General features: G+C 46.9%; 1 protein-coding gene and 1 long non-coding RNA gene across 2 annotated transcripts in view; one reads left to right on the top strand and one right to left on the bottom strand.

The window, feature by feature from the left end:
• SLC20A2 (solute carrier family 20 member 2) overlaps nt 1–9,146 on the top strand; it is a 114,189-nt gene extending 105,043 nt beyond the window's left edge. Inside the window, exons 10-12 of the mRNA XM_021078067.1 lie at nt 1,049–1,234; nt 2,155–2,239; nt 7,743–9,146. Of these exons, the coding sequence (XP_020933726.1) occupies nt 1,049–1,234; nt 2,155–2,239; nt 7,743–7,907 (436 nt within the window). The 3' untranslated portion in view covers nt 7,908–9,146. The remainder of the gene's footprint in view (nt 1–1,048; nt 1,235–2,154; nt 2,240–7,742) is intronic.
• LOC110257462 lies at nt 6,889–7,818 on the bottom strand. Its single transcript, XR_002340080.1, has 2 exons — nt 7,693–7,818; nt 6,889–7,126 (listed from the first exon to the last, which is right to left on the bottom strand). It is a non-coding gene; the product is annotated as an uncharacterized LOC110257462 (long non-coding RNA).

Raw genomic sequence — 18,945 nt, 5'->3', positions numbered from 1 at the left:
TGGCCTTGCTCAGAGTGTTAAGGATCTGGTGTTGCCGTGAGCTCTGGTGTAGGTTGCAGACTCAGCACTGATCTCGAATTGCTATGGCTGTGGTGTAGGCCCAGCAGCTGTAGCCCCCTGGCCTGGGAACCTCCATGTGCCACGGGTGTGGACCTAAAATGACAAAAAGCAAAAAAAAAAAAAAAAGAAAAGAAAAAAACCAAGGAGAAATGCTAGAGGTCAGGGACACTAACAGAAATGAAGGCTGCTTTTGATGGGGTCATTAGTAGACTGGACCCAGCTGGGGAAGGAATCTGAGCTTGAGGATGTCTCAGTAGAATCACTGAAAACCAAAAAGCAGAGGAAACAAAGATCAAAAAAAATACAGAACAGAACATCCAAGGACTATGGGACAATGACAGAAGGTGTTGCATATGCATAGTAAGACCAGAGGGAGAATAAAGAGAGGAAGGAACAAGAAGACTGGCAACTGTAAAGACTGAGAATTTCCCCAAAATTAATGTCAGACATCAACCACAGATCCAAGAAGCTCAGGGAACACCGAGCAGGATCAATACCAAAAAAGTACACTTAGGAGTTCCCGTCATGGCTCAGTGGTTAACAAATCTGACTAGGAACCATGAGGTTGTGGGTTCGATCCCTGGCCTCGCTCAGTGGGTTAAGGATCCAGCGTTGCCGTGAGCTGTGGTATAGGCCGCAGACGTGGCCCAGATCCCATGTTGCTTTGGCTGTGGTGTATGTAGGCTGGCAGCTACAGCTCCTATTGGACCCCTAGCCTGGGAACCTCTATATGCTGAGGGTGTGACCCTAAAAAGACAAAAGACAAAAAAGTAAGAACAGTTAAAACGGTAAATTTTCTGGTTTTTCTACAACCAAAGAAATTACTAAATCATTTTTATCACCCGCGGATGTATGTACAGGCAGGCCACAAATGCAGTAAGATGGGCTGTTCCGGTTTCTGAGACCTCACTGTATGTTGTGTACATACACTGTTTCCATGTATGTGCAGTGCTTGCAGAGTTAACCTTTGTTTGTTTGTGCTTCCCAGTAATGCCATTGGTCCTCTGGTAGCTTTGTGGCTGATTTATGAACAAGGTGCAGTCCTGCAGGAAGCAGCGACTCCTGTCTGGCTGCTGTTTTACGGAGGGGTTGGAATTTGCACAGGCCTCTGGGTTTGGGGCAGAAGAGTGATCCAGACCATGGGGAAAGATCTCACCCCCATCACACCGTCCAGGTATGCAGCGGGGTGGGTGCGTCTGCGTGGGGGGGGCGGGCAGGCAGGGGAGTCGGGGGCCCCGGTGCCAGCAGAGCAGACAGCCCTTGCTTGCCATCCTCATCCAGCCCCCACCCACGGTGGCACTGGTGGGAGGGATGGAACTGGAGGGAGAAGCAGGAAGGGAAGAGAAAAAGCAGATACCCCCGCAGCCCCCATTCCACTCCCACTGGTGGGTCTTACCCAGCCTGCGGAATCCTCTGCTCACCAGCTCCACCTGCTGGTTGGAAGCAGCACTCACCCACAGCCCTCTGAGGTCACTCTGCTTCCTGGGGCTCAGGCGGTGGTGCTCCTGCCAGGAGGGTGGGTCTGGAGACTCTCCCACCCGGTTTTCTGTGGTCCTTCTAGTGTGTAGCCCTTAGAGATGAGAGGGGTTGAACAATACATTGGCAAGAGAACTTTCCGAATGGAACTGAGACTCGAAACTACCTGTTTATTGTAAGAACTCTTTTCCCGCTTGAAATTCATTTTGATGAAAGATTCCCTTAGAAGGTTGATTTGAAGAAAAATGAGTAATCTTGGGACAAAATTCACTCTTTTATAGTAAGTACATATTTTTTAAATGAGAACGCAATTTTTCTTGTGTCACTTGAGAAGTGATGAATTGCCCAGCTTTTGCACAGTAGGAATTTCTGACCCACTTCTACTGAGTGTGGTTTTTGAAAACATCCCCGGAAAGCAAGGATATTTAGGGCTGTAATCAGCACGGTGCCAAGTCTTAGTGGGAACTGTTGCCATTGTGCAGCAGTTTCTTGTTCAGTTGATGTCATCTGGCCCTGTCAGCGGTCCACCCACAGAATGTTCTGGTGAGACTTGGGCCCCTGGGGGTCAGCGAGCCCCACAGAGGGCGCCTGTGACGGGTCTCCTGTCTCCCTCCGCAGCGGCTTCACCATTGAGCTGGCCTCGGCGTTCACGGTGGTGATCGCCTCCAACATCGGGCTCCCTGTCAGCACCACGCACTGCAAGGTAGGCGGGGCCAGCGCGTCTTTCTCGGGTCTCCAGGCCCTGCATGTGGCTGTGGGTGGAAAGGTCATTGCAGGGTCTGCTGGGTGGCATCTGCCTCCTCAGGGTCCCTTGGGCCCTTTCCACTCAGGCAGGGTCCCCCCAACTGCAGACTGGCTCCTCCATGGTCACTCCTTCCCTGTCCTGCTTTCCTCATTGGTGTGCTTTGCATTGAAGTCATGAGTCCACCAACTGTGTCTGTAGGCTTGGTGGGGGCACCTGCTGCAGGGGCCAGGGAGTTGACAGGGGGACAGATGTAAACAGAAATCATCTCCATGGAATCATAAGGCTGGGTTGTTTCAGTTCTCTTTTCTTTTCTGTGGTGGTCAAAGGGACTCTAGGGAGTTCCAGTCATGGTGCAGCAGAAACGAATCTGATTCGGATCCATGAGGATGCAGGTTTGATACCTGGCCTTGCTCAGTGGGTTAAGGATCCAGCACTGCCATTGCTGTGAGCTGTGGTGTAGGTCACAAATGCAGCTTGGATCTGGCGTTGCTGTGGCTCTGGTGTAGGCCGGCGGCTACGGCAGTGATTAGACCCCGAGCCTGGGAACCTCCATATGTGGCGCAAGCGGCCCTAGAAAAGACAAAAAGACAAAAAAAGGGGGGGGAGGAATAGACTCTTTGAGGCTCAGGGAGTTAGCCAAGGCCCCCCAGGGTGGGCCAGACTGGAACTGGGGTCTGATTACCAGGGCTGCCCAGCATCTGGAGGGAATTCTAAAGTATCTCCAGTGGGCCTCCTGTATACACACACACCCGCTGCAGATTTTCCAAGGTTCATTCATTCATATTATTCAAGAAATACTTACTTGTTCCTGCTATGTGTGAGGCACTGTTCTGGGCACCAGGGGTAGCACAGCAGCCAAGACAGAGTCGGCCATCTCCATTTACACACAGTTTAAAAACTCCAGACTAGTGTGTGTGTAAACAAGCACCGCTGAAAGTGAAAGGCTTATACAAAGGAATGGAACAATGCATTTGCAGCAACATGGATGGACCTAGAGATGATCATACCAAGCGATGACAGAGAAAGACAAATACCATATGATATGACTTATATGTGGAATCTAGAAAATAACACAGATGAATTTATTTATAAAACAGAAACAGATTCACAGTCACAGACAACAGACTTAGAGTTACCAAAGGGGAAGAGGGGGAGGGATGAATTAGGAGTATGGAATTAACAGATACACACTACTGTATATAAAATAGATAAACAAGGACCAACTGTATATATAGCACAGGGAACTATATTCAGTATCTTGTAATAACCTAAAATGGAAAAGAATCTGAAACAACTAGATATATATATATATATAACTGAATCCCTTTGCTGTGCACCTGAAACTAACACAAATTGTAACTCAGCTATACTTCAGTAATAAATACGTAGATACAAATAGGACCACTAGCCTCTCTAGGCTTCAGCTCTAATCTGGAGGATGAGAGGGCTGCCTAGACTATTTGTAATAATCGGTTTTATATAGGGAGTTCGAGTCGTGGCTCAGTGGTTAACGAATCCGACTAGGAACCATGAGGTTGTGGGTTCTATCCCTGGCCTTGCTCAGTGGGTTAAGGATCTGGCGTTGCCGTGAGCTGTGGTGTAGGTTGCAGATGTGGCTCGGATCCTGCGTTGCTGTGGCTCTGGCGTAGGCTGGCGGCTACAGCTCCAACTGGACCCCTAGCCTGGGAACCTCCATGTGCGGGGGGAGGCGGCCCTAGAAAAGGCAAAAAGACAAAAGAAAAAAAAATAGGTTTTATATATTTCACAATATTTTATGATTTTTAAGAATTTAACTGCCTATCTGAAACTAATATAAGTCAGCTCTACTCCAATAAAGAAAAAAACAGAAAAAATATGAAAGGCTTAGTGCTTCAAATATATTTCACTGGGCAGTGTTTCCAGGAGTGTTTTGAATGACCAGCTGACAGAGCTGGGCTCTGTAGTGGGAGAATCACTGGAAAGAGGGTTTGTTGTTGTTGCTGCCGCTTTCCTATTTTTTCCCTTTTTACTACAACATATAGAAAAGAACCAATTCCCATACATTTTTATTGTAAAAGTCACCTCCACTGACGGAGCTTAGACAGAGTACCAGGCTCTGTGTTGAATGCCATTTAATCCCCATAGCAACCCTGTGATTTTGGTGCTGTTACTCCCAGTTTACAGATGAGAAAAACTGAGGCTTCCAGAGTTAGGTCACTTTCCTAGGATCATATATTTAGTGTGATGGAGCCAGGATTCAAACCTACATCTCACACCCTGTACCTCCTCATTTCATCCTAGTCATCATAACCGTGGCAGCAAACCACAAGTGTTCTCTGCTGGGCACCGTTGCCAGTGCACCATCAGTATGAACTCATTTAATCTTCCTAAGAGCCTTTCAGGATGAACACTACTACCCATTTTTACCAGTGAGGAAACTGAACCAGTGAGGAAACTGAAGCACAGAGAGGTTAAGTAACTTGCCCGAGATCACACAGCTAGGGAGGGAGGGGTTGGTGAGGCCCAGAGCCAGGCTCTCCCGCACTCTGTCAATGCACCTCCTACCTTTCATTCATTGTTATTTTTCTAATTTCAGTTATTTAAAAATTACAGAAGTAGCAGTTCCCACTGTGGCGCAAATGGGTTAAGGATCCAACATTGCCAGCAGCTGTGGCATAGGTCACAGGTCCTGCTTAGATTTGATCCCTGACCTGGGAATTTCCGTATGTGGCCAAAAAAAATAATTACAGAAGCAACACATGTTCACTGAAATGTTTCAGACAAGACAAAGCCACATGTCTTAGCCCACCTCATCTTCAGCACACTGTGACCTGGGGGAGCAGAGAGGAAACCGCATCACTAAATATATTCCTTCCTGGAGTTCCCATTGTGGCGCAGCAGAAATGAACCCGACTAGTATCCATCAAGATTCAGGTTCAGTCCCCACCCTTGCTCAGCAGGTCGGGGATCTGGGTTTGCCGTGAGCTCTGGTGTAGGTTGCAGACGCAGCTTGGAACCCGCCTTGCTGTGGCTGTGGTGTAGGCCAGCAGCTACAGCTCTCATTGGACCATTAGCCGGGGAACCTCCATATGCCGCAGGTATGGCCCTAAAAAAAAAGGAAATGTATTTCTTCCCAGGGAAATGGCTTTGACCTTCTTCTCTGTGGGTAGAAGTGGCCATAGTTGCTTTACAGTGTTGGGTCAGTCTCTGCTGTACAACAAAGTGACTCATCCTTTTTGTAGATGCTCTTTTCCATCATGGTCTATCCCAGGAGACTGGATATAGTTCCCTGTTGTGTACAGCAGGACCTCACTGCTTAGCCATTCTAAATGGAATAGTTTGCATCCACTAACCCAGACTCCCTGTCCATCCTATCCACTCCCTCCTTCAGGATATTTTTTAAATGCTCCCTATAACTAATAATCCCTCTCAGGGAATATTATTTTTAAAGCCTCAATATAAGCTACATGAGTAAATGTATTAAACATGAAATTATTTCTGAGAGAGAAACTGGAAATGGTTAAACAAATTAAGGTACATTTACGAGTGTATGTGCCATTTTACCTGATAATCATAAAGGCTGTGAGCACTATGGGAAAATGCTCGTAATATAATGTTAATTCTCTCGAAGGAAATTGTAGTGTACCCTACTGTTTACAAATAAAGGAAAATGTAAATATGACAGTAGTGTTTTCTGGGTAATTGTCCACCCTTCCTATTACATAAACTTGCTATAACAGGGTTATATTATCTTTTTGTTTTGAAGGGAAGTGTTTTAGGACAGGAACTTGAGCCCATTGTTTATGGGGAGCCCAGCACAGCTGAAGTGCCCTGAAGCAGGATAATGACAGGAGAGTTTCATCTCAGAAACTAATGTTAGTGGGACTTCCCTGGTAGCGCAGAGGGCTTCTGCGTTGTCACTGCTGTGGGCTGGGCTCAGTCCCTGGCCTGGGAACTTCCACAGGCCCCAGCTGCAGCCAGAAAAATAATAATAATGTCAAGTACTAGATTTTATTTTATTCTCTTGGCCCCAGAAAAGACCCCAGTTGCTATTTGAATGTTGTTGGCCAGTGCTGACTTCACTGAGTCATCAGAGAAAAGCCTGTTCCATGGAGATCTTCAAGGGCCACCTCACAGCGGCCAAGACCCCTTCTTGGGGTCTCTGAGCTTCACCAGAACCTGAGATGTGAGATGTTTCAGGCTTTATACTTTTGTTGCTTTGTGTTTTTTTAATCTTACTGTATGATTTACAGTGTTGTCTTAGTTTCAGGTGTACAGCACAGTGATTCAGATATACATAGACATATATCAGTTCTTTTTCAGATTCTTTCCCCATGTAGGTTATGGCAGAATACTGAGTAGAGTTCCCTGTGCTCTACAGGAGGACCTTGTTGGTTATGTCTTATATATAGTAGTGTGTATACATTAATATGCTTTTTACTTTATGATTTCCATTTTCAGATGTTTAAAGTTGTGGGGATTTTATCTTCCTTTGTTACTTTTCAACAAATCATAAAATGAACTGCAAGTGTTTAGAAAAATATTTGAATCGGTGTTAACATTCTGATTGCGAGTTATTTTTATCATTTTGTGAGGCATGATTGACAACCATTTAGATCCAGTAGTACTCAATGTTCTGTTTGATTATATTTTTTTAAATCAGCTGAAAGACAAGGACTACAGGGTAGGCGGAGATAGTGGAGAAAAAAAATCAAGAGGCCCCAGTTCTTGCCCTCTGCTGCCATGATTTGCGGGCTCCTCGTGCCCCTAAACTCTCCAGTGATGTTTTATCCTCTGTGAGATGAGCAGCATGGATGGATTACAGATCGCGGCGGCCTCCAGCTCCAGCATTCGATGACGCTGTTGCTGTAAGAGAAGGCTGCATCAGTGCAGTTTCATTCTGTTACTGCCAGTAGGTTCACTTCTGTAGTAGGCGGTATCCCTGCCTAGGGTGCATTTAAGACAGGGGCATTCAGCACTAGTCCAGAGTGCAGAGGAATGGAAAACATTTCACTGGCTACGTTCCCACTCGGGCGGAACAGAATACAGGTGGAAAAGTGCATCAGAACTGTGTTTTGGAGTTCCCATGATGGTGCAGCGGAAACAGATCCGACTAGGAACCATGAGGTTGCGGGTTTGATCCCTGGCCTGGCTCAGTGGATTAAGGATCCGGTGTTGCTGTGAGCTATGGTGTAGGCTGGCAGCTGTGGCTCTGATTTGTCCTCTAGCCTGGGAACCTCCATATGCCAAAGGAGCAGCCCTAAAGAGAAAAAAAAAAACTGTGTTCTGAATAGAATAATCCTAAAATAATTACACCTAAAATCTAAAAATACTTTAAAAGCTTTCAGCGAGTTTAGGGGGAAGAATTGGTCATTCTGTACTGGGGCTTATTTCTGGGTTAGCACTGGTTGAATGCAGGTCTTGTGTCTCACCTTTCAACGTGTGGGCCTCTGTTGACTCTGAGCCGCTCATGCTTCTGCAGGTGGGCTCCGTGGTGGCCGTGGGCTGGATCCGCTCGCGGAAGGCCGTGGACTGGCGCCTCTTCCGGAACATCTTCGTGGCTTGGTTCGTGACCGTGCCCGTGGCGGGGCTGTTCAGTGCTGCTATCATGGCCCTCCTCATGTACGGGATCCTCCCGTTCGTGTGAGGGTCTGCGGTGGGTGCCGGGAGGCGTGTGCCCGCCCTCACACACGCACCTCCCGTGCAGGATGTCCCACACCACACTACTGTCACCCAGGCGTGGCGTCACCCTCCAGCTCACTTAACTACTGTACATAACAGTGTGCATTAAATTGGTATCGTGGTGATGTAACATGGTGCGGTTACTTATATATTAAATATATATTGTATACATATGATGATAGGTAGTCTTATTAGTTCAAACGTAGTCCAAATGGGAGTGGAGATACTTGCCTAGAATTCAATAGTCAGCAAATCTCTGTACATACTGGTTTCTGTGGCCGATTTTAAGAACCTTTTAAAAGAAAAGTGTGGATTGGAAAATGGCCTTTTTCCCACTTACTATACGGTAACATAAGTGAGGTGCGGGATGGGCGGTACACATTGGGGACGGTGTGCGTATGTCCGTATGCTCTTGAATATACTGGAACAGGAGTTCACAAGTGCTTTCACTGAAGAATTTGTTCATATACTGTGTATGGATTCTGTAATATACCATAATGGCTTCTGTAAATACTTAAAACTGTAATTTTTTAATGGTGTGCTTCCCTTATACTTTTTTGATCAGAGAATTTTGGAAAGTACCAAAGAAGTGGGGGAATAGTTTGCCAGTATTATATTTTCATATTGTTTGTCTCCCCTTCTCACTGACCCTACCGTTAACCTGGGATGTAGCAAGACCACCATGCTCCCACCTGCCCTGGAGCAGGGTGTGTGGCGAGGCACCAGCCCCCCACCCCATCACGTCCCCCGACCCCCACCACTGCTGCCGCGTGCCAGATCCTGGCCCTGCGTTGTTGTCGGTGTAGAGACTGTACAGGCGCAAGGATGCGTGATCAAGCACTACATGTCAAGTCCAGTTTAGATGTTCGTCCCTCTTCTCCCCTGAAGCCTGAAGAATGGAGCTCCAGCCTCAAACACTGAGGCATGTGCTTGACATTCTAGAAACTCAGGGGTGGGGATGGGTGAACTGTTAGGCAACACACTGGATCTGAGGCCTTTACTGAGCTGAACATCCTGACGCTCTACTGTCGTCTCAATGGATTCTTCTTTTTTGATAGCGGGAGGAAGTATGACTAATGCTAGAGCCTGAAACTATGGAAATGCTGCTAAAATTTTTATATTGACAAACATTTTCTCGGTACTTCATTGTGATTTTTCATTAATCAACCACATTAAATTTATAATAAAAAAATGCCCCTCAAAAGTTTGCCTCCGAAGTCTTTTTCTAAACACCTAAATATAATGCCTTTCTTTGATTTAGAATTTCCACAAAAATAAAAGCTCTACAATTTGTTTGTTTACTTCTATTTTTCAAATGCCTTTTCCCCCTTATTTTACTACTGTTACACATTTGGACAGAAAATACTTGAGTGACAAAAAGCAAAGAATGACCCACACGGCCCGGAGTCCCGAAATCCCTGCTGTTCACGCACACGCTGGCCCTTCGGTGATGAGCTGCCTGCCACGAGGGCTTGTCCCGATGGGACCTTTTAAAGGCACCATCACACTATGTGCTCAGCCTTCCCAGGTCACTCTTAAGTCAGCCAGACTCAGTGGGGTGAGCTGGCGGCCCACACGTCCAGGGCTGAGCATCCGGCAGGAACGCATAATCCATCTCTCCTTGGCTTAAGCAGCCAGAACACAACACAGTGAGAATACAGCTCCTTGGAGCATCCGGAGCTTCAGAAGGAAATTCCTCCAGCCTCTGGGCAGGGGCCATGTGCTCCTTCTCCTGCCAGAGCTGGGAAGGTTAAGAGGGCTGGCCAGGTGTAAAGAAACCTCTCCACAAAGAAATTTGCCCTCTCTGATTTTGAAGATGGCAAACAGTATGACACAGTGCTGGTTTGCAAGCTGTGTCCTAGGGAAAGGGCCACCACCTCAGCCCTGGCAGCCAGGGTGACAGAGGCCTAGGAGGTGAAGTGGGGCAAAGGTCACACTCATTGTGGGCCCTTAACGACTGTCCAGGGTCACTTCAAGACTAAAGACACAGACTGAAGTGAGGGGATGGAGAGTCATTCCATACAAACGGAAACAGATAGAAAGCCAGACAAGGCAGTAATAAAAAAAAGTAATTAATTAATTAATAAAAAAAAAAAGAAAACCAGACAAGGGAATACTTAGACCAGTCAAAACATAGTTTAAAACAGACTCTAGCGGAGTTCCCGTCGTGGTGCAGTGGTTAACGAATCTGACTAGGAACCATGAGGTTGCGGGTTCGATCCCTGCCCTTGCTCAGAGGGTTAACGATCCGGCGTTGCCGTGAGCTGTGGTGTAGGTTGCAGACGCGGCTCGGATCCTGCGTTGCTGTGGCTCTGGTGTAGGCCAGTGGCTACAGCTCCAGTTGGACCCCTAGCCTGGGAACCTCCATATGCCGCAGGAGCTGCCCAAGAAATGGCAAAAAAAAAAAAAGACCAAAAAAAAAAAAAAAACAGACTGTAGCAAAAAAAAAAAAAAGACAAAGAAGGACGTTACATAATAATCAAGGGATTAATCCAAGATCAATCTAAGAAGATAAAACAATTGTAAATATAGGAGTTCCCTTCGTGGCGCAGTGGTTAACGAATCCGACTAGGAACCATGAGGTTGCGGGTTGGGCCCCTGGCCTTGCTCAGTGGGTTAAGGGTCCAGCATTGCCATGAGCTGTGGTGTAGGTTGCAGATGTGGCTCGGATCCCGCATTGCTGTGGCTCTGGTGTAGGCCGGTGGCTATGGCTCCAGTTGGACCCCTAGCCTGGGAATCTCCATTTGCCATGGAAGCAGCCCTAGAAAAGGCAAAAAGACAAAAAACAAACAAACAAAAAAATAATTGTAAATATAGATGTACCCAGCATGGGAGACCTGTATACATAGTGCAACAAATATTAACAGACACAAAGGGAGAAACAGTCGGTCACAATATTAGTGGGGAATTTAACACCTAACTTATATCAATTGACAGATCATCCAGACAGAAAATCAACCGAGAAACTTCAGGCCTGTCTATCCACTGCCCTTTACATAGATATATATACACACACATATACATACATACATATATATACGACATTGTATCCCAAAGTAGCTTAATAACATTTTCAAGTACACATGTAACAATCTCCAGGGTAGACCACAGAGGCCCAAGTCAATCCATGATAAGTTTAGGAAAACTGAAATCACAGTCAAGCATCTTTTCCAATCGCAACACTATGAGATTAGTCAATGATTATGCAATGTGCAGACAGCCATGACAGCTGCCCCCTCCCCACCTCAGTTATCTGATGGGATGACCTCCCTTCCCCTCCCCACGAGGGCAGAGGCGGGGCCCCTCAGAGGGAAGAGGACACTGGTAGACAGTCCTTTGAGTTAATCAGCTTCTTCCTCTAAAAATGCAAACACTCCTCGGACAAGGGACCCTCCTGGGAACCAGGCATCACTCTGCTGTGCAAGAGACAGGGAAGAGGGCCTGGGGACCATCTGCACACCACACAGGCTGCAAAGAGCTCATGCTCTCGGCTCAGGGTTCTTAAACTTCACTCTGCCTTCCCAAAAGGACTGACCCTCTGAGCAAATATGTAAGCACATTTATTCATTTTCAAAATCAGTCCTCCTGGTCGCCTCAGAATGAGCTGCACAATATAAACTGAAAGCAGTTCAGTCCCTCAGAAAATGAAACATAAGATCAATGAGGTGGTTTAAGCACACGGGGTAGGAGAAGGAGCCTTTGGAGACGACACGGTGTTCACTGAGCCTTAGACAAAGCTGTGTCCATTCTGCTTACCCGAGGGAGGCCATCCTTGCCCACTGCCCCCAAGTGCTCCTAGATGATGGCACCAGGGCTAGGACTCCTCGCTGGGAGGCAGCGTGGTGCAAGGGGCCTGGCCCAGGACAGGACTCCATGAGCAAGTCTGTTCACCTTCCTTCTTGGACTGGTCATTACCCACTACCTCACTTTTTAAGGAGAAGTCCCCTCAGGAGAACTGTGCTGAGCACAGAATTAAGTCAGATAATGAAGGAAAGGAACAAAATAAGCCAGTTAGATGAACAAGGTGAAAGAGCTGGAGACTGAGGAAACTGGAGACTAGGTTCTCTGCATGCCTGGTGAGACCTGTAGAATGTGGGGAAATGTAGCCCTGTTCTTGGATTAACTGTCACCTTCTTAATAAATACCTTTGCAGCACATGATCCTTTATTATTGAAAAGACCCTGAAACATATTTCAGGAAAAGGGAAAAAAATCACCTATACTCCGTCATCTCACCACCATCCATTTTGAAACGCTGCTCTTTGAAACCTGGAGCTGGCCAGGTACTGGGGCAACTCAAGCACAGCATGAGAACAAGTTTAGCAGCCAAATGGTAACAGGACTGGAGCAGCCCCAGGATTTTGACAGTGTCTCAGCTTCGTCCCGGTCGGCACTGGTCAGACCATGTCCACAACTGTGGTGTCTAGAAAAGGGACTGTGTCCTGGGCCAGAGAAGGAACGTGAGAGGTGACTAAGACCTTGGAAAGGAAGCCCAGGAAGGAGGTGAGGTTTAATCTGCCTGCTTTTGTTTAGGAAACATAAGGAATTAAATCTGACTTTAAGCCAGTGTTTCGGGCTCAACAAAGGTGATCAGCTGTTGGCTAGAACAGGAACTTGACCAGAGCCAGAGTGATGGGATTTCTGGCTTTGACACTTAGAGGTTAAATCCAACCTGGAATGTAGATTCCAAGCTATGAGTTGGGAGGTGCTGGGGAAGGGAGGGAGGAGCTCAAAGGGAAGGAGATAGACTGACTCAAGGGCAGAAGGCACCAACCCCACAGCTGGGCCATCATCTTCCACTGGCAGCAGCAACAGCAGCACCCAGTGGAGGCAAATGTAATTGCAGCTGTGACCCTATTTGCAGATCCTTTTTAAACTGCAGCAGTGAAGTCACCTCCCAGAATGTTAAGGGTAAACATAATTCAGAGAATCACTAGAAATGTCAGGAGTTATCTGTGCTGCCGTGATGGCCACAGGGAACTAGGAGTGCCTGCCGAAGGACAACTTCAATCCATTCACAAAAATCCCAAATAGGCCTGCTTGCAGGCTGGCTCCATCCATTCATCAGTAAATGTCCACTGTGCACCCATCACATGCCATGTGCTGGTCTGGCCACAGGAGGCAGGAAGACAAAAAGACTGCCGTCCAGGGTGGCTGCTGCCACCATGAGGGTGTTTCCAGAGGGCAGGGCCCTGGGGAAGGGAAGCTTCCCCAAAGAGGCAGAAACTCGGCAGAGACCCCAGCCAGAGCACTGGTGCTGTGGGGAAACAGCGTATCTGCAGGTGCCCGCAGACCAGCTGAGAAGAGGTGTCCATTCACAGGCCACAGACAGGAAAGGTCTGAGGTCAGGAGATCAGCTGTGGGTGTGGTGAGCCATCCAGGAAGGTGGGAGCAGTGGGGGGCAAGGGATGAGAACTATACACTAACTTACACCAACCCTGGGAGGTGTGGACACGTCTCCGAGGTGGACCAGCCAGCTCTCCAGGGGGAGGGAGGGACAGCTAAGCTTAAATGCACACACTATGCACTAACGTCTCTGAGTGACTGGTCTCTCTGCCCTTCTGCTTTCCATTCCCTCCACCCGAGGGAAAGAGAGCATCTGACTGGTATGTTGAGAATGAGCCGGACTTGCTGGAATCACCTCCATAGAGCGCAGGCACACCTTCCCCTCTGTGCCACCCCAGCCAGGCAGTGGGGAGGCCCGGGCGGCCAACACTGCTGCCACTCTCGCCCTGAGCAAAGTGTCAAGTAGCCTTCACAGTGGTTTATTTTTTTATTTTTTTCTGTCTTTCTTTTTAGGGCTGCACCCACGGCATGTTCCCAGGCTAGGGTTCCAATTGGAGCTGTAGCTGCCAGCCTGTGCCAGGGCCACAGCAACACAGGATTGGAGCCGTGTCTACAACCTACACCACAGCCCACAGCAACACCAGATCCTTAACCCACTGAGTGAGGCCAGCGATCGAACCTGCATCCACATAGATGCCAGTCAGGTTCGTTAACCGCTGAGCCACAACTGTAACTCCACTTTCACAGTGGTTTAGAAGAAGCTACCTTGTCCTAACCCACAACTGATTTAAAACCAGAGTGAGTGAGGAGTTCCCTGGTGGCTCAGCTGGTTGAGGATCCGGCATTGTCACTGCTATGGTTGGTTAGATCCCAGGCCTGGGAACTTCCACATGCTGTAGGCGTGGCCAAAAAAACAACAAAGCAGAGTGAGTTAGAACTGGCTATCACCAGACCACCCTTACTCGGAGAAGGACCTTACCCTTCAGTCTGAGGGCAAGCCCTGTGCATGAAAGCTCCACACTAACATGACCATAGGCTTAGAGGACCACCAAGGTGGAGGACAGAACCTGAATATCTCACATGCAAGTGGAGGGCAAAGGGGTGCTGTTTATAAGGGGAACAAGCAGAGGGAAGCTATCAAAGAGCACACATGGCGCGCCCATCGGAACCTTGGTGTTAGAGGGTCTTACAGGGAGGGCTCCCTGCGCAGAATCCACAGCCTCCGTGCATGTGCACGTTGCTAACACTGGGGCCCAGAAACAGCTCTGGCTCTTTCTCAGGGCTCCTCTGTCCAAAGTTCTAGGAGCTGAGCCTGGTCAAAAGGGCCATGAGCCTCCATGCACAGACACTTAGTAACGAAATGAAACTGTAGGCCATCTACTGCCCTCTGCCCCTGAAGTGGTGGAGCTCTGACTACGATGAGGGATTAGCAACGCATGGTGTCTTGGAGAGGTAACTAATATCTAAAATATGGTGTGTGAATTTAATCTCAGTACAAAATTTAATAAAAGCCTCCTTGTCACAATCCACACCAATACTCTGATCAAGCTCTCTGTCTGGGTAACTTTCTTAAGGTGTTTCCTGCCCCAGCCAATGGCTGGGCCTTGCCAACCTGGACCACAGACGCACTCACCACCGCCAGACACACTCTTGCTGCAGCCGCAGGGGCTCTCTGCATTTCCCACAATAATATTAATTAGAAGACCCTGCCTCTAATTACAGAAATAAGAAATTCACTTTAGAAAACCAGAAAAAATTATAATAAAGGATAAAACAAAACTTACTTAATTGTGGTTCAGCAGTAACAAATCCATGAGGATGCAGGTTCAATCCCTGGCCTTGCTCAGTGGGTTAAGGATCCAGCGTTGCCATGAGCTGTGGTGTAGGTCACAGATGCGTCTCAGATCTGGTGTTGCTGTGGCTGTGGTGTAGGCTGGTAGCTATAGCTCCGATTGGACCCCAGCCTGGGAACCTCCATATGCCATGGGTGTGGCCCTAAAAAGACAAACAAACAAAAAACTTAAGATTCCACCTTCCCAAGACAATGAACATTAATATTTGGAGCATTTTCTCCTATATATGCATAAACATTTTTAAAAAATAAAATTGGAATTAGTATTTTTACTTCGTTTTTTCTATTTAACATTATAAACAATCCTAGATGAGTATGATTCTTCAAAAATACTGTTGATGGCTGAACAATATTCCACTTAGTGGATAAACATGCCATCCGTCCCTACTACTGCACATGTGAAGCGCTATCAATTTGTCTCTACTATAAAGAACATGGCAGTGAGCAACCCCATACAGAACTGTGTGCATCTCTGATGTCTTCCTTAAGCCAAATTCCCAGGAGTGGAGTCACTGAATCAAAGAACCCACTGACATCAAATGCATCTATACCAGAATGTTCATTCTCTGCTCCCAGGCTGCAGAGAAGACCAAGTAAGTTACCTTGAGAGTAAGGCTCAAAAGGCAAGACTGAGGATCCTGGCGGTGTCCTGAAAGAATCAATTTTAAAAATTAAACAAGATCAGGAGTTCCTGCTGTGGTGCCATGGGATTGGCGACATCTCTGCAGCACCAGGACGCAGGTTTTATCCCCAGCCTGGCACAGCGGGTTAAGGATCCACTGTTGCTACAGATATGGTGTAGGTTGCAACTGTGGCTCAGATCTGATCCCTAGTCCAGGAACTCCACATGCCAGGGGGTGGCCGAAAAAGAAAGAAAAAAAAATTAGATAAGAGTGGTAAAAAATTAATACATGAGTGGTATCAGGAGTTATAAAGCTAAACTGGAGAGAAGGGGGAGGAGGGACAGGGGCAGTGAAACGAAAGCTGGGGCAGCAGAGGGGAGAGGGGTGCTCGAGTGCATTTTTGGGGAGTGCATTTTATGGGGAGTTCGTTTTATGGAGAGTTCCTGAGAATTTCCGCATGAGAAGCCACAACCAAGTCCTCTGTCAAGGACCCCTGGCGTGGTTTCCTCCCCTGCACGACCACACTCCAAGACTCTAGCAGTCACTGCTGGGAGGGGTAGGCCAATTGCATCACAAGTGACCAGCACAGAGCCTGGCACAGAAGCTCAGGAAATGTGCTTTCTTTTGGCTAAAACATAATGATGAGGGTACCTAGAAGCGGCCCAGCCATGATTTAGTAAAACTGCTGAAAAGGCTGAACTTTGAGTCTCTACATTCATGTCTGGATCACTGAAGAGGCAACACAAAATTTGGCTCTTTACCTTTGCAAGAACAAGTCACTTAAAAGGGACAGGATTACACAAGTAAGGAAAACACATCGACTTAGAGCAAGCTCCATCCCTTCTACTTCAGGCCTCATCAGACAAGTAACAAATTACCTGGGGGAGCATCTTGTCCTCATGCCCCCAACCCCCACCATCTTTATCCCCTGCCCCTGATACCAGCAGGCTGAAGACACACCCACCACCACACACCTCACTCACGTCAGCCTTTGGCGCCCACTTCAGCCACCAAGGGCCTCCCAGTGCAGCTGTCAGCCCAGCTCGGGCTGCAGTTCCCCAATGAGACACAGGCATCAACGACATGGAACCAGTTTGCTCTTCACCCCTCACTGCCTTTGCCTTTTGTTACGCTTTATCTCCTGAAATGATGGTCCAACCCACAAAAACAGTGAGAAAACAAAACAAAACAAAACAAAACAAACTGGTATCATTTACCTGTATCACAGGTATTTTCTGACCTAAGTAGTGGCTGGAATTTGGATTCTAGCAAGAGACTCTCTGGAGGTAGTACAGGGAAATACCTTGCAGCAATGAGGTTTTCCAAAAGCTACCATGTCTAGTTGTTTTTAAGGTGACTCATTTGGAAATTGAGCAAGTAATATGAACAGGCAAATCAGAGAATTATTAATGATCAGTAAACATATGAAAACAGTTCCATCTCTCTGGCCATTAGGGAAATGCAATTAAAACAAGGTATCAGGGGTTCCCATCATGGCTCAGCTGTAATGAACTTGACTAGTATCCATGAGGATGCCGGTTCAATCCCTGGCCTCACTCAGTGGGTCGGGGATCGGGCATGGCCATGAGCTGTGGTGTAGGTCCCAGACTCAGCTCAGATCCCTCAATGCTGTGCCTGTAGTGTAGGCTGGGAGCTACATCTCCAACTGGACCCCTAGCCTGGGAACCTCCATATGCCATGGGTGCGGCCCTAAAAAAAACCCAAAACAACAAAAATACAACGTATAATTTTTCACTTATAAAACTAGTAAAAATAAAGTCTAATAACATTCAGTATTTTTGCGGATGTGGGGAAATGGGCACTCTTCACCACCACTGGCAGATACAATCTGGTACAAAATATCTGAAGGGTGATTTTGTAATACTTACCAGATGTGTGAGCCCTTTGAAAAACATGGTTACCTAAGAGGACAGTTTGGAGGGGGGTGGGTGGACTGGGGACTTGGGATGGAAATGTTCTAAAATTAGGTTGTGATGATGGTCATGCAACTATAAATATAATAAAATTCACTGGCAAAAAAACGGTGCATGCCCTGTGACTCAGCAACCTCACTTCTAGAAACTGTTTCTGGAGACCTGTATTGTCAACAGCTACTTCTGTACATGTGGCTACTTAATTTTAAGACAAATTAAAATGAAACAGAATTAAAAACTGAGTTCTTCCACTAATCCTACACTTCAGGTGCTCAATAGCCACAGGTGGCTAGTGGCTGCCACATGGGACAGTGCACATGTCAGTGGTTTCCACCACGACAGAAAGTTTTACTGGGCAGTGCTGCCAAGGGGAATACTCACGGAAGTGGACAAACATATTCACTGAGGCACTGCTTGTAAAGCAAACTGAATGCAGCAAAAAGGGGACTAAATATATGTCACATTAACACAAAAGTATAAAAATAAAAAATTTAAGGTTGAGTTCCCACCATGACTCAGTGGGTTAAGGACCCAACACAGTGTCTGTGAGGATACAGGTTTGATCCCTGGCCTTGCTTAGTGGTTTAAGGATCCAATATTGCCACAAGCTGTAGTAAAGGTCACAGATGCAGCTCAGATCTGGTGTTGCTGTGGCTGTGGCATAGGCTGGCAGCTGCAGCTCCAATTCAACTCCTAGCCTGGGAACTTCCATATGTCGCAGATGCGGCTGTAAAAAGAAAAAAATACATATGAGGCATATCTAAACAAATAATCAGGAAGAGGACTCTGCTATGTTAACTTTAAAAGTATTCTGCAAAACAAGGTAAGTGTTTTGACATTTTATATAAATAGGTATTTATGTACTCACTAAAGATAGTGGAAAATATCTGCTAAGATACATGTCAAACTGTCAGTGGCAGTGGAACAAAAAGGGATAGGAGGAATGGCAATTTTCACATTTACATCTACACTGACTGAATTTGCTGCAACCGGCATGTATTCTGGGGGAAAAAAAAAAAAAAAGATTTTCAAAAGGAGTTCTACTTTTAGAAAGATGATTTACCAGTAAACCCTGAATACATCAGTCTACTTATTTCTTTTCTAAACTGGAATTTCCCTCCTTTGGTTATCCTTTTCCTAGACCTCATAATCAAAAGCATTTTCTTAAGGCCCACCCTCCAGAGCCGTGACCCTCCTGCCAGCCTTTCCCGGCCGTGCTCCCCAAGCTGTACTCTCTCCTTTGCCATCTTTTTAACCACACACACACCCTCACGCCTCCTCAGCAGCTGCACAGGACTACCAGTGGGAT

This window comes from Sus scrofa, chromosome 17, assembly GCF_000003025.6.
Source record: "Sus scrofa isolate TJ Tabasco breed Duroc chromosome 17, Sscrofa11.1, whole genome shotgun sequence".
Classification (NCBI taxonomy): domain Eukaryota; kingdom Metazoa; phylum Chordata; class Mammalia; order Artiodactyla; family Suidae; genus Sus; species Sus scrofa.
The sequence above is the reverse complement of the archived record's forward strand: the minus strand, read 5'-3'. Positions and strand labels throughout refer to the sequence as shown.